At 49.4% G+C, this 15,625-nt stretch overlaps 1 protein-coding gene across 1 annotated transcript; it reads right to left on the bottom strand.

Annotated features, from left to right (window-relative positions):
• Positions 1–1,215: 1,215 nt before the first annotated feature.
• Positions 1,216–14,772, bottom strand: HSP90B1 (heat shock protein 90 beta family member 1). The gene is made up of 19 exons (XM_032971664.2): positions 14,565–14,772; positions 12,940–13,045; positions 11,849–11,990; positions 11,233–11,349; positions 10,346–10,677; positions 9,632–9,743; positions 9,396–9,518; positions 8,866–8,982; positions 8,296–8,433; positions 7,937–8,014; positions 7,198–7,263; positions 6,746–7,015; positions 6,153–6,242; positions 5,418–5,573; positions 5,060–5,196; positions 4,163–4,241; positions 3,220–3,375; positions 2,368–2,505; positions 1,216–1,517 (listed from the first exon to the last, which is right to left on the bottom strand). Exons 1-19 carry the CDS (start codon positions 14,614–14,616, stop codon positions 1,479–1,481), a joined length of 2,448 nt encoding a protein of 815 aa, XP_032827555.1. The 5' UTR covers positions 14,617–14,772; the 3' UTR covers positions 1,216–1,478.
• Positions 14,773–15,625: the final 853 nt, after the last annotated feature.

Genomic DNA, 15,625 nt, shown 5'->3' with positions numbered 1-15,625 from the left:
ACACCATCAAACCCAAAAAAAACCTCCATTATGAATGTCGGTCGTCAAAGCCTTCGTGTTAAAAGACATGTTTTTCTACCTTCAACCCAGCCTGGTGAAATATGGTAAAATAACCAGCAATGACCCACGTGCCTAGATAAACCTGAATATAGCACTGGATTGACAGCACGCATGTGTATTTTAGTTACAGCATCAAGATACCGCTAAAAAGGGGAAACGTTGGCTTTATGCCACAGCCCACAAGGGAGAATAGGATAAAGGTGCAGCAGGTGGTAATGCCTAACAATGGCAGCTACGAGAACCCACCCCAAACGGAATCTGCTCATATGCAGGACCTTGCGATGGCAACAGCTTTGCAAGGCCTTCATCCAGCAGTGGATATTTAGTTTAAACAGGTGACAACTCAGAGACCAGGATAGTCTAATTTCCAAGAGCGACCTGGGGCATTAATGTGCCAATAGAGAGGGGGGGGGCAACAATTGCTCTAATCCCAGAAGTATTTTGAAGCCTATAAAGACAAACCATTGATTTGAAAACCCAGCCATTAAGCAGAGCTCCCGATCCTGAAATTGAACACGATGCAACATTCGCAGCCACGTCGGCATTTTCCGATTGCCATTGACCAGGAATGTTGCGGTCGGCAATTAAACGTGTACGTGGCACGTTAAAATCGATCTCTAACTACCCCAAAGTGCCGTTCTGTAAAAAAAAAAAACCTTTGAGTACACGTGTGCGGTTATGAGACACCTGCCGAGTTGTTTACCCTGGACAGCCTGAGTAGTCTCTTGCACAAGGTCCTGCTTGGGATGTTTGCTCAGTTCAAGGAATCCCCCCCCCCCTCTGTGTAGGCAGCAAAGTGTTCCAATTAACCCAGGACGAGTTACCGTTCAACTAGGCCAAACATGGACTGTGGCATCACAGGACCTTGCCGGATGAAGGGATGGGAGAGGCCTCCATACTGAAGTGATAGAATGTGGTCGATTGCCGAATTGTAAACGGTTCTTTGTATTTCAGGTGTTCGCTTTACTTACCATTTCAACTGCGCATGCTTTTGGATAAAGGTCTTGCATTTGCTTTGTAAACCCGTCTCTTAAAATGGCTGTTTCCATAGAATCTTGTCTGCTTATTAAATAAAGTTTGGTTTTTAATTTTACATCTTGTAAAGTCCCAAACAAAAAGATTGCCATTAAAATACTTACAACAAGTCACAGAGCAGACAGTGAATGACATTTTTATTAAAAAGTCAAAACAATTTCTTGCGACAGGGAATGGCATGACACCCCAAATAATATACACGCACACGCACGCACACAGCAGACGTGTCGACCCCAGACCGCTCAAGGCCCACACCTATTCTGTACAACCAGACAATTCAGGTGGAAGCAACAAGGGTTTGAAAATTAGCCCCTCAGCCCCACCTCCACTGATCCCCCCCAATCGACTCCCACCCACACCCCCCTGTGGTGCCAGTGTGGGGCTCAGAGTTCATCTTTTTCAGCTTCTGCTTTTTCCGAATCCTGCAAGACACGGGTGAAAAAGGAAACCATTGGAATCAACAAAACATTATTTTTGTGAATTACTGTGTAGGTGTACATAGGTTGATGCGAGCACACACACACACACCTTGTATGTGCAAATGTTCACATGTAGAGTATATATTCGTCAATAACATTGCCTGAAAGCAGGGGTGGGGGAAGCTTTTTTCTGACAAGAACCATTTGGATATTTATAACATCATTCACGGGCCACACAATTATCAACTTAAAAATTAGCCTGTTATATTTGGTCAAACATTTAAACTCACCCCAACTGTGATGGCTGAAACAGACCAAATGATTTTGCGGGCCTTACACGGCCCATAGGCCGGACGTTACCCACCCCTGCCTTAAAGGGACGAACGAGTGGCAGTAGCTGCAATTTAGTAGAATGCGATTTCCTATTTAATAAGACTTCCTGGTGAAATGAGCATGAAGGTGGTGCACGCGCACATCTGTTTACAGCCATGAGCCAGTGGTGGATTCCACTATGCTATGGCAGAGGGGCTAGTAACACAATCGCCGTTTCACTTGCATATAAAGTGGTACTCGTTTAATCACTATGTAGAACTTATTTTGCATTGTACAGAGCCAACCGCGTCAATTAGAGGTGCAGGGGAGGGGAACTAAACACAAAAGGCAGTTCTAAAGAAATACTTTTCGGATGATAGACCCGCTAAACCCTTACCAAGGATTTTTTTAAATAGATACATTGATCCTCTAATATCCTTCATTGCTCTTCCGTCAGACCAGCTAAATATCAGCGAATCCAAAAGCTTTCGCCAGAGATGAGTAATGGTCTCAATGCCCCGTGATCACCAGTACCACTTACTGTAGCATCCTCATCAGCAGCCTTCTTGTCTTGACTCCCAACGTCAACATCCACCACCTCTTCATCATCAGCATCGTCATCGTCGGCATCCTGGTCCTCGCTCGCCTCCTCAGCCACGTCCTCCGGCTCCTCATCAACCTTGACGAAGAAATGGAAGGATGGTTCATCGTCATTACTGGGTTCATAGAGCTACAAGCCCAGCAACCCCAAGTTGTATTCCTTGCCATGGCAAAAATCATTGGCTACCAGAATCAGATAGAGGTTTCAATCACGGCCAGCTTAAACCGTTAACTGGATTTTCAGTGGTACTGGCTCCATGCGCAAACCCCCTGGGGGAGAGACATATCGAAGGCATCTCGTTGTAAAAAAATATATTTTAACGTTCACTTGACGTCCGCATGTTATTTGATATTATCTACCAACATAAAAACCTGATGTACGTGTTAGATTACAACAGTTAATTAACATACCCCATCGTTATCTTAAAAACTGAAAATGTACAAAATAGCAGCAAGTCGCATACACCCTCGAGGCCCACTATACTAACGGTCAAATGCGGCGTCTCCAACCTGCATATGCACTCTAACCCACGCCTATACCCTTCGCGTGCAATTTCAAGTATGCACATGTCTCTCGGCCTTCTCTGCACAACTTTCCAGCGTCGGTTTTATTTTCGTCAGCAGCCTCGTTATTCAATCCATGCCACAAGCAGGTAACACACACACACACACACGCTCACCGATCAACTTACAAAGGGAGAGTTACGTTTTGAAGGCAGACAGACGCAAGAGACTCGCCCCTCCGGTGCTAACCAACCGCCGCGACGGACGAGCGCAACGCGCCGCGACGCACCTTGGCCTCGAGGTCGATGTTGAGACTGACACGCAGCATGCGCTCAATGCGGTCGCTGAAGGAGCGCGTGTCCTGCAGGAGGTAGCCGGAGCGAAGCGTCGCCGTCTCAAACAGCACCAGCGCCAGGTCCTTGGCCGTCGCGTCCTCCTCGCTCGCCTGCAGGCACGGCAAGGGGACGAGTGGAGATAAAGACATCGAAACTTCACAACCAACCGTGTCGCCACACCCTCCTGGTAACATCCCACTCACGATCCGGAGGTTTCACGGGATTTTAGGTTAGGATTCAATTGAAGAATCCGGGTAATACAATTTTTGTCCCGTTTAACCATCTCGTTTTGACCTCACGTTCACCTGCATCCTTGGGGGGGGGGGGCAGGTACCGCAAACAGATTATCTGACCATTCACAAACCCCCACTTCCCCTATGATTTTATAGCTCGTCAGTTTCAGAGTGGCTCTCACCATTTTAGTACATAGAAATGATTTACATTGATCATGGTGTCATTAGTCGTGAACGTCCTTTCCCCAATCATCCGTGCGGTCGGATTCCCTAACGCTGTTCAAATCCATGCTCAAGTTCAATACCTTCCCATCCCTGCTTGCGACCATCTCTAATACGATTTAAGAATTACACAGTATGTACACCACCATGGAATGTTGATCTTGCTGGTTCTATCAGCACATTTTGCGCACAACTCGCACAAATGAGCAATTTTGGCGCACTATAGAATATCCAAGAAACCAGAAGATTGGTAATATGGAATGGGCAGGCAGTGGCAAGTTGTTAGAACTGGAATTCTGAAAAAGCCGCTTTAAATAAGCACTTGGCGACCGCCTTCCAGCAACGCACATCCCTGAAATCGGCAGAAAAAGGTGGCGACATGGGTGGTGGGCAATGGTCACGATGAAGGTGGCGACGGTGGTAATCTGCCATGTGACCTCACCTGTACACGGGTCAGCAGCTCCTTGATGAGCGGGTGCCGTGGGTTGATCTCAAAGGTTTTCTTCTGGCTCCCATAGAAGCTGTATGGACAGGGGTGGAACAAATGCGTGCGCACACGTAGCAGCATGAGATTGCGCAAAAGTCAGTCTTAATTTTATTTGCCAATATCGCCCTTATTAATGTAGGCATCGGGGCACATTACAACGGAACGGGAATATATGCATTGCTCATCTCCATTAGCAGTCCTGAACCAGTGGTAGAAATTCCTTATTCTCATGGCGGTGGCCAATCTTCTCCATCAGGCTGGGAATAATGATGACCCCACCACTATATCCCAAGCAGTCCGAACACTTACGAGTATCCTGGAAAAAAACACTTGATAACCCACTTGCAGTAGCAGGGGATACGACATGTTTGGCTTCGATGGACACTTCACAATTCTCTCCCTTTCCCCTTCTAATTCCTCCTCCCCCCGAAGTAGTTAGATGTTAACTACCTCACCAGGTATGCAGGAAGTTGTGGGTTCGATCCCAACCCTGACGCCTGTATATTTGGAGTTTGCACGTTTTACCCATGGTCGTGTGGATTATTCTTCGGGTCCTCCGGTTTTTCCCTCCACGTTTAGAATCAACATGCATTTAAAGTATTTGGCTGCTATATATTTCAGGTGATAAGACCACTTAAATGGGCTATCATTTGTGGCAAGGTCGCTTCTGAAAAAAAGATAGTTCAGTAGGCTTTACCTGATAAAATGAAAATTGTTTAATAGTTTAGTTTTAGTAGTTTAGATTTCATCCCTTCCCCCTATCGTCCCCGTCCCCCTCTTGCCTAATCTTCCTTCCCTGTGTCCGCCGTCTCACCCTCCCATGGCAAACCTGCCGGCGGCATCGCCACTCACTTGGAAGCGGCGTCCTTGCCGGTCTGGTAAGCCTGCGCCTTCATGATGCGCTCCATGTTGCCCGACCAGCCGTACTGGCTGGCGACGAGCGCGCAGGGAGAGCCGAGCAGACGCTGCGACACCGTCGCCTTCTCAATCTGGCGCGTGCAAAGCAAAGGGAAACCCCACAGGGGGACTTAGTTTAACTGTGGAGGAGCTGTAGCCAAGGGGATATGCGAGGTGGCTTGGTTAACAACTGTGTGGAGGTTTCGATTTAAAGCTTTCGTGACTGCAAGGATTCATCTTCTTTGGTTCTTTCGGTAAAGTCACATAGAATGAGAATAAAAAAGATGAACTGTGTGGAGGGTTCCACACTGACCTTGTCCTTGAGGGCGTTGTCCTTGAGCCACTTGATGAGGGGCTCGTACTCCTTTTCCAGGGTCTCCAGCTTCTCCTTGGCCTTCTCGCCGTCGTCCAGCTTCAGGCCCTCCTTGGCCACGTTCTGGAAGCGCTTCCCGTCAAACTCGGGCAGCGCCTGTGCTCCGCCACACGCACGCACAGAGGGAGCAGTCGCATCAGGGGCGGCGAGGACGGTTCGTTATGGCCCTGGTCAGAGACCTCGGGGCTGGCACCGATAACAACCTAGGTTCGCATCAAGGTTTCAGCTGCCCAAACGTCGTTAAACCAGGGCCTCAAGTGTAGGGTTTATGGTATCAGCCCAGGCACCAATTACTTGAGAAAATCATAGATTTGCACAGCAAATCGGGCTGCGTAGAGACCCGCAGACTCGGTCCAAGCCGTGACCAAGCCGTGACCAAGCCGTGATTAAACTGGATCAAGTGTACCACAGTGGGTCTCTTAATTCACATACTTGCATAGAGATCCATAAACTCAGACCCAAAATGTATCAGAATATCATGAACCGGGCTCTCAAGTGTAGCAATTTAATGGTCCGAGCAGTCGGTAGAGATTGCACCAAAAACATAAAAATTTTGGCGTTTCGCACAAATTCGGTCGAATTTTAGCTCTCGGAACTTATATCAGCCAGGCGTGCGACGGGCAGCAGGCAGGCAGAGAGGTTGCGAGAGCGCAGCGCCCCCGTGTGGCCGCTCACCTGTATGCAGTACTCGTCCACGGCCTCGGTGAGGAACAGCACCTCGTAGCCTTTCTTGAGCAGCCGCTCCACGAACGGTGACGACTCCACCTGCCACCACACAAAAAAAAGGTTCCCCAACGCACCATGTAGCTGTTAAGACTGTTGGGGCAAGTGCTAGTAGAGCGAGAGCAGCTGTTAAAGGCTGGCGCAGCACACAAAGGGGCGAGTGGCCAGCACCATGCCCGGCCAGTGTTGATGTTTACACTGCACACACCAAGAAACTCATTTGACGTGAAGTTGAACTCGGTGAGGGGAGGGGCAGCACTGCTCTGTATTGCGTTTGCCACTGCTGGGTTGGCAGTGCGCATGCATGAACACTTAAATTCCAGTGCACACATCACAAGCCTAATACATTTTAATAAATCAACGCATGGTCACAGGCCTACTCTTCCACAGCCTCACTACAACAGCCATAAAGACCACACAAAAAAATAGGCATGGCTACAAGACTGACAAACCGCAACCGTCAATCTAGACAAATTACATTCGCCAGGATGAGACGCCACACTCCCAGTGGCCACACAACAGCATCACACCACCATCCCCCTTACCTCCTTGCGGTTGGCGCCAGCAATGAAGTAGATCTTGTCCTGCTTCTCCTTCATGCGCTCCACGTACTCCTCCAGGCTCGTCAGCTTGTCCGTGCCGTACGACGACTGGAAGCGCAGCAGCTTGGCGAGGCGCGTACGGTTCGAGTGGTCCTCAATCACACCCAGCTTGATGTTGGTGCCAAACTCCTTCCAGAACTTCTCTTCGTACGACTCGTCCGCGATCTTCTTGATCATGTCCAGCGTCTTGCGCACCAGCTTCTTCTTGATGACCTGCGTCGGCAATGATGCAGCGAAGAGGGTCAGAGACGTGGACGTTCAGAAGTTTATTCCCCCTCCAAGCAAAACTCAATGCACCACGCTGCTGTTGGCAGTATTCAAATCAGACGTACGGCGATGGAGAAACGGCCATCGTGGTAAGTCAAACAGTGAAGATTGACACCGCGCTAGCTCACCTTGAGCAGCTTGTGCTGCTGCAGCGTCTCTCGCGACACGTTCAGGGGCAGGTCGTCAGAATCCACCTGGGCCAACAGAATAGACACCTCTCGTTAGGCACACGATAAAAACGTGGGGCAAGTCACTTGCCTTGCACAACGCTAGGTCAAACTTCTACCATAGGACTGTGGAGTCTACACCAGCAACTCGGGGCCACCAATGTTGCCTATATATAGCTGTAACAAATGTTTGCCAACTAAAAGCAGTACCAACTCAACTGTTGAAAAAATGTGCCAAATTTCAGTTTCTTAGTCCTTCTATAATATTATACTTTACAGCCACCTAGTCCAACTTTTATGCAGGTATTAGCTTAAATTAGTTTCAACTAGCAGTGTAAGGAGTCTCCCCAGCCCCTTAATTCAATTGTCACAAGTTGGGATAATTATCTAATATCCAATGTTTATTTATATTGGTGAATGTAGCATCATCCATTGTATGGATGAAAGTTTCCCCCATACAGTCAGTTGTTGGGGCTGTTTTACATAGTTCACCCACAATGGTCAGTGTATTTTGGTGAAGGGGAAAGAGCCCTGGGATCTGTTTATAGACACTCGCTACCGATAGCCATGGCCGAGAACTGAACTCGGGTCACCGAATCGCCCAACGCCGGAGATTGGATGCACAAATTGGGCGCTTACGAATTGAGCAAGCGCCTCACGCTGCCCTAGTTAAGAGACGCTTGCGGCAAGAATGACTCACCACTCCCTTGACGAAGTTCAGGTACTTGGGCATCATGTCGTGGAAGTCGTCCGTGATGAACACCCTCCGTACGTACATCTGCACGACAGCAGTGCGGGAAACATCCCCAGCACCTCCGATTAGCAAGGTTGGCTACGTACCGTGCGCCAAAGAAGTTCAACGTGCGTACAACATCCGATATTGCGCCGTGAACCCAACCCGTAATCGCCGTCACGGCGCTCGTGACAGCACGGTCGTGTCGGTCGCATCAGCGAAAGAGACGTTGCCGCTTGCAGCAAAGCAGAGCCGTCAGAGCGCCAGCGCACCGTCTCGCCCGAGTCAAGGCTAGTTTCGAGCACTGGCACATCGTCCCGTTTTACCTTGATGAAGTCGGTCTTCTTGGTGCCGTACTCGTCGAACATGCCGCGGGGAGCGCTCGTCGGCACAAAGAGGATAGACCTGAAGGTAACCTCGCCCTCGGCCGTGAAGTGGATCCAGGTCAAAGGCTCGTCAGAGTCCTGCAGAAGGAGACGCACGCGGTCAAGGGAGAGGCGGTGATGGGTGAGAGGGAGATCGGATTGTGGTTTAAAGTCATGGGACTATCATGTAGGTGGGGTTCATAAAAAACTGCCAATGGCATTAAAACGCCTCATTGCTCACTTGAGTAGGAATGGCAAATTAACCTTGCCAACAAAACATATCAGAAACGTGATTTTATGAGCTAGATTACACTTTGGGCGGCAGTGATGGTGCGTCAGCTGGCAGACTGCACAACCAAGGAACCCAAGAGCTTGAAATTCTAGCCAACATCATCTGAAGCAGTCCTGGGCTGTCCGTTTCACTAGCTGACCAGCCGGTCAAACTCACAATAATACGACAGCGCGGGGGAGGGGAAGAGGCAAGATGTGGGGGGGTTTAGCAAGGCGGCGGCGGCGGGAACAAAGAACTACCTTGGAGAAGGACTTGTAGAAGGCCTTGTACTCATCGTCCTCCACTTCCTTGGTCACTCGCTGCCAGATGGGTTTGATGTCATTCATCAGCTCCCAGTCCCAGATGGTCTTCTCAACCTGGGAGGGGCGGCACAAACCGCTCGGCATGTTATTACGACACAGGTAGCCAATTCCAACGTGGAGCGCGACGAATCCGCCACCACGAGTCACGCCTCACCGTTCGATTTGAGAAAGTATTATTACGCGTCTCGTACCGCACCTTGCTTGGTTGTTCACATTTTAGTCGGATATTCGCAGATTTTTTCAGTCACACATTAAACGTGAATTTTATCGTTATCCCACAGTCGTGCAAAGTAATTAGGGCTCAGTTTTTGTGTTGTGTTTCAGTAACAAAATTTGTGTATAGGGAATGTTCACAACATGGTGGTAAAATTGCTTTCCAATTATAATCTTCTTTCGATTGAAAGTCTCTTCAATAATTCCAAACAGAAAGCTGGTGCGATACTCAAGTCAAACAATCACGATGGTACCTTCTTTGTCTTGGGTTTCTTCTCGTCTTCCTCTTCCACCTCCACATCGTCATCCGAGTCATCCGCCTTCTCCTCCTTGGCCTCTTCCTCCTCCTCCTCAATGGGTTCTTCAACGGTCTCGGTCTGCCACAGGGCGAGGACGTCCCGTTAGGAGGGCACACACGCGAGTAAAAGCTGCTACTGTCGATATGGGCATGGCGTCGCTCTCGTATGTGAAACGCACGAACACCACGCACCTTGCTGCTCCACACGTAGATGGGGAAGTTGATGAACTGAGAGTACTTCTTCACCAGGTTCTTGATGGTCTCCAACTCAAGGTAATCTGCAGCTTCTTCCTTGAGCACCAACCTGAACAAGACGCACCAGAGTCATTAATTGGAAGTGCAATGCGATTAAATTATCAATTATTGTATATTGCGATACACGCATAAAAACCGCACATGGGTGGGTCAATGGTTTTTTAGGATTCATCGGTTGTATGGCATGAGTTCATGTGACCCCCCACCACAGCTACAAGGCTATTACACATTCACCACAACGTTAAACAATTCTTCATAACAGGACCTTGAATTATGACAATTCAAACCCTTATCCATTTATTGATCTCACCAAAACTACCTTAAAATGCCCCCGATCAGCAGGGCTAATATGCATAGCATGTCTACCACTTGGATGAAATACAGCATAGGAAACCAAGTGTTGTACGCATGGGCGGTGGCCAGGAGATGGGCGTAGCAGCATTTGATTCCCGACCCATATGCACAGAACTTTGACAGCATTATCATGCTACCTATTAACAATGGGTTAACAGCAGCTTCCAAGCCCGACCTGTGTCTTGTTCTAGCCACTAACCACCACAACCGTGAAAAATGTGGCCGTACCAATGGCTTAGGCCACGACGACATCCAAAATGAACAAATTTAAAACCTCCGCTAACTGGCCGCACTCACGTGATGGTGGTGCCGCGCGCCAGCGTGTTCCCTCGCGGATCCTCCGTCACCGTGAACTCCGACGAGTCAGACTCCCAAATGTGCTGCGTGTCGTTGTTGTGCTTTGACGTCACCACGATGCGGTCGGCCACCAGGAAGGCCGAGTAGAAGCCCACGCCGAACTGGCCGATGAGCTCAGAGGTCGACTGGCCCTCGGTCGCCAGCTCCTGCGCCCGGCTCAGGAACTCGCTCGTGCCTGACTTGGCGATGGTGCCCAGGTTTTTGACCAGCTCATCGTACGTCATTCCCACGCCCGTGTCTGTGATGTGCAGCAGGTTCTTCTCCTTGTCGGCCTGCGCGGGGAATGGGGGGGGGGATGATTGGGGTGAGAGGTCAGGTCAGATGGGTCCAGATACAAAGGATGCAAAAAGATTGTGGAGTTGGGAGGTGGCCTTGAGACTCAAGAGGTTCAGAGCGTTGAGCTGGCAATGGCTGAGGTCCTGGGTTCGAATAGAGGCAGTCGCCTGTGATTAAGGAGTTTAAATGTAATTAGTTGGTCAGTCACCAATGATGGCACAAGGAATATATATAAACAGTTCTTAGTTCACAGAATTTGGCACATTTACAGCTCTGTTGGCCACTGGAACACAACTTTCTCATGACACAGCAACAGCACAAGAGGAATAAAAAACTAAATATATCACAACAATGCAGATTTTCTCCCGGAGTTTTCCACAACACAGCCGGCATTTCTCGAGTGACGTGGAGGGGGAGAGGCTGCCAAGTGGTGGAGGAGTGGGGGGGAGCCAGGAGAGAGCGGAAATTGTCGCACAGCAAGGCTGTGACACCAAGGTCAGTGTAGAGTCAGTCGAGGTCGATTATAGTCTACAGCCATCACAAGGTCTCACCTTGATTTTGATAGTGAGCTCATCGGTGGCATCCAGAGCCTTCCCGTCAGTCAGCGACATCAGGCGGATTTTGTCCAGGGCATCGGAAGCGTTTGAGATCAGTTCTCGGAGGAAGATCTGCAAAAGAGAGCAGTGGCGACAGTTAAAAACCAGTGCTGGACAACATCCACGATAAACAGTGGCGACGCCTCATATGCGCGCGACCAAGGATTGTGTCCGACTGAATGAACTGGAAACGTTGGGGAACATTCACTCAACATACGTCATCAATTTCCCACGCCAGCACCCCAGAAACCCTCGAACAACCATGAAACCCAGCTCATAACGAGGATGGCCAACTCCACGCACAACAAAAGATCCCCCCCCCACCCCCATCCGTAGAGGCCACGCAGATAACGGCATGTGGCAAAACAGACGATACGATTATCGTGGACCTTGTATCATTCGACACATCGTAACATCGCAGAATCGAAGCAACCTGTGTTCTCAAACCACAAAGAGGTCTCCTCTCCACCACCCGAGCTTTGAAAAAAAGAGCTAATGCTTTCATTAACTGTGAATGAACAGTTGGGTCCTTGCCACCACCCCTTCTCACAGCCTGGCCCCATCACTGTACCTCCTTGTTCTTGTAGAGGGAGTTGATGATGAGCTTCATCATGCGGTTCACCTCCGCCTGGAACACGTGCTTCTCCGCTTTCTCCCGCAGCTCCTTGATCTGCGCCGCGTTCAGCCCATCCAGAGTGATCGCCTCCTCCTCCCTGCACGGCGGAAGCGGGTGGTGGGGGGTTCAGGGTTGCAATAGATTTTATTCAAGGGTCAATTGGGGTTTATCTCAAAATTGCTGTTCATGTAGAAGATTAGTGCCTGCAGGTGGGTCAAGCCAACTCAATACATACATGTACGAATTGAAAAACTAAGTGTTGTACAAAAATTAAAAAATCCATTTGAATCATTGCATCATTAAGCCTATCATCAGCTTCTAGGGTGTCCAGCGGGGACAGGGGTGAGGGTAAAAGGAGGAAATTTGCTCAGGGCCTCACACAAGAGGGCTCCACAACAGGCAGAGGAGAGTATTGGAATAAAGGAAGACCACGTTGCATTCTGCCCCCTGGCCTCCAGGAAACTCTGGGCAAAGCCTAACCAAGCTAAATATATATATAAAAATAACAAACTCCATTCAAACTCAACCCACCAATGGCCAAAAGACCTCCCCCCCCCCCCCAAACTGTGTTGGTCACAGGAATTTTGTATCACCATACTTCACCACACTTGCCACTGCAAATTGGTGAATGGGGGAATTTAGCCATGGCCAGGAATCGTCTTTGAAATTTTAACAAATGGGAAAACAATGGATTGCGAATGCAATTGCCAGCGTTAAATAGAAATTTGAATCGATTAATCTGTGCATCGCCTGCTGGCTCCAGTGGACATGCTAGGAAAACACGATGACAATGGTTGTAATTACCAGTGAAACGTCACTCAAATTGTTGTGGGGTTTACTCTCCAACACACCGGTGTGCTGAACTTGTAACCAATTGTCACATTTTGTTTACGTGACAAACCTAATTGGCCGTATCGAGTAGTGGCGGGTTACGTGCTCCAACCCAAAAATAACTGTAACGGAAAACGCACAAAACCTCAGCCCTAACATCGTGGTGCTGCCGCGGTGCCGTTTCGGTGGCGGTGCGAGGAGCCTCTTTCGCCCACCTCTGCACAACCTCGTCGTCCGTCCGCGAGCCCTCGCGGCTCTTGCCCAGGTCCTGCTCCACCGTGGCGTCGCCGTCCACCGTGGAGTCGTCCGCACTCACCGCGGCTGTGGACAAAGGAGGAGGGGGGGACGTAGAGATGCAGTGAGGAGGAGCGTCGAGGCAAGCGGTGCCTGGGGGAGAACAGTGGTCGGTGTGTGCGTGTAGGAAGTGTGGGGAGCGGTAGTGTAGCGGCTAGCGCGCTGCGCTACGAACCTGGGTTCGATTCCCGCTCACGGCCAATGCCAGTGACGATTATTTGAACCGGTCCCATGCCTTCCCTAAGGCCGATTCGGCCTCAAATGAGTACCTGGTGCGATGTTGTAAAAATCGCCACGAGGGAGACAAAGGCGGACGGGCGTGGTGTTGGCTACCCAACCCTCGTGTGCCGTTGCTGACCTTCATAGGTGCTCGCTAACAGTACTTGCCCCAACAGTCTGTGCAGGCTATACGGGGGATCTGTCATGTGTAAGAAGTGGTGGTGGAGGAGGATGGAGAGATACTCGATGGCCGATTAATGATTGAGAGTTGTTCCCTTTTCTAGTCGCGCGCTTGATGGCAATATGCTCAGGTGAGAGATGTCAACTTCTGTGATATTCCCTCAGTTGAAGGGGGGCGCAGACTTACAATGGTTTACGATACGGTCCACGGTTTTGGTTGCGCATGGCCACAATCGCACTGCTGTTGCTCGTCTTTGAGGGAAAGATGCGAGTGGCGAGTATGGAAGTTGATGTGGATCGTGGTTCATGGAGAATGGACATTTAGGATGCGTTGGGAGTTTTATGGGACTTGTTAATGAACCGTTATGAAGCGCAGCGATCGACCATCAAGCTCACTATACAGGCTCAACTTTTGCGTTACTTAATATGGACGTGAATGGGGAGAATTAAGGGGTTGTGGTCATTGGTTGTATATGTAGATGAGGGGATTGCCAAGTTGAACAACGATTATGTAAATTCTGGAAAACTTCGGTTTCATCAGCATTGCACAGCCTCGACCCCCTCCCCGCCTCAAACATTTGCAAAACAATGAACATTTGCACAACTCGAAATTTAACGTGCTCTAAGGCAACAATCCCACTGCATTTTTCCGGGGCATGGAAATTATCCCGAATCGTCACGTGCCCAACTCGTCGTGGCAGTGGCAAGCTTGGGCGAGGCCTTCAGTCCAGCAGTGAATAGAACCTGGCTAGGCGGTGTGCGACGACTGACCACGACAATTCACCGAATCGTCGAGATTCTGGTGGGAGGAGTGAGGGGAAGTCGCGATTCGATTTAAGAACCCTACAAATATTTGTTTTGTTCAACATTTGACACGGTTCTTTACGCGCAATTGTTTTTTGTTGTAATTGGCCATCGTTCAGCAAAATGTCTTTATATTTCACAACGGCGACGTTTGACACGAGGGAAATTTGCGTGCGAAGACGGCACGGAACAGTCTCGAGACGTGGAACATGCTAGAAAGCGTGCGCGCGTTACGCCAGACGAAGGTTAAACGAGGTATTTAATTATACGCTCGTCTATGTTGTTAACCGACGCACGGCGAAGTTTATAACACATTAAAAAAATGAAACAACCGCATACTCACAAAACGTCAGAAGTGCACACAGCAGGCCCACGAGCCACACGCTCCTCGCCATCGTGTTCGGCCTTCAGTCGGGGAAGGAGTTTCAAACGGCGACAAAGGGTTTATATAAATTTGATCACGAGCCGCCTTCGCCGAGACCACAAATTGTTCGCGGCGCGAGTGAAAGTTCGCACGCAGCGACGGAGCCGACTCGCGAGGTGAAGATCCGACAGCCGAGTGCGAGGCGGGCGAGCGCCCCTCGCGCTTATATAACCTCACGCGTGCCCGCCGCGTGGACCAATCGGCGGCGAACACGCACGGCGAGTGGCCAATCGAAGGCGTCCATGTGCGAGCGACCGACGCGCGGGGCCGTGTCGCGCCGCCATTGGCCGCGAGGCGCGTCGAGACGTCGGCGTTTCCCGCATAAATTATGCTAATTTTTGGACGCTGCGTTCACGTTCATTTCAAATGTTTCTGGAGTGATGAGTAATGAATGATGCAAAACTCTCAACCACCTTTCAATCTGAGTACGACGTTATGGCGGTTATTACAGACCAATTCAGAGACAGTATTGCTCAGCCCCCGTGCCCTTATAAATCTCAACGTTCGTCCTACAAAGTCCCATCACAATGGACAAACAAATAGGCTTTTTTTGCCCGTATTGAAACGGCTGTACGCCGTATTGACCTGAAAAACTCAATTCCCCTGTCCAAGAATACGGCTAAACCGTATGTGTTGACAAGTATGATAATGTATTACTGTTGTAATGATTTGCAAGCACGTGTGCTCCTGGATTCCACGCAGTTCTAATACAGGTTCGTTTAACACGTAGGCTTTCGTGACAAATATCAAATATTCGTTAAACCCGCCATAACGTCGTACTCAGATTGTAAATGTTCTTGCTTTGCTCTCCAACACACCGGTGTGCTGTACAAGTAACGAATTGACATGTTTTTCATAATAAAGGTTTTTTGGGTTAGATCGCGTTATTTATAAATGACATGTTCTGTTGACATGACGAAGCTTACTAATTTGGCTGTGTTGGTGGTGGAGGGTTTAACGACACATATTTACGCGATCTA

Source organism: Petromyzon marinus, chromosome 46, assembly GCF_048934315.1.
Source record: "Petromyzon marinus isolate PM22_M1 ecotype Great Lakes invasive population chromosome 46, UKy_Petmar_22M1.pri1.0, whole genome shotgun sequence".
NCBI classification, from domain to species: Eukaryota; Metazoa; Chordata; class Hyperoartia; order Petromyzontiformes; family Petromyzontidae; genus Petromyzon; species Petromyzon marinus.
The sequence above is the reverse complement of the archived record's forward strand: the minus strand, read 5'-3'. Positions and strand labels throughout refer to the sequence as shown.

What these genes read in the sequence shown, in the direction of transcription:
- HSP90B1 (XM_032971664.2), bottom strand. Translation starts at nt 14,616, where the DNA reads ATGGCGAGGAGCGTGTGGCTCGTGGGCCTGCTGTGTGCACTTCTGACG. An exon ending in AGCTCACTATCAAAATCAAG is followed by an intron (nt 10,678 to 11,232) that starts GTGAGACCTTGT and finishes TTCCCCGCGCAG; the next exon opens with GCCGACAAGGAGAAGAACCT. An exon ending in TCTACGTGTGGAGCAGCAAG is followed by an intron (nt 9,519 to 9,631) that starts GTGCGTGGTGTT and finishes GCCCTGTGGCAG; the next exon opens with ACCGAGACCGTTGAAGAACC.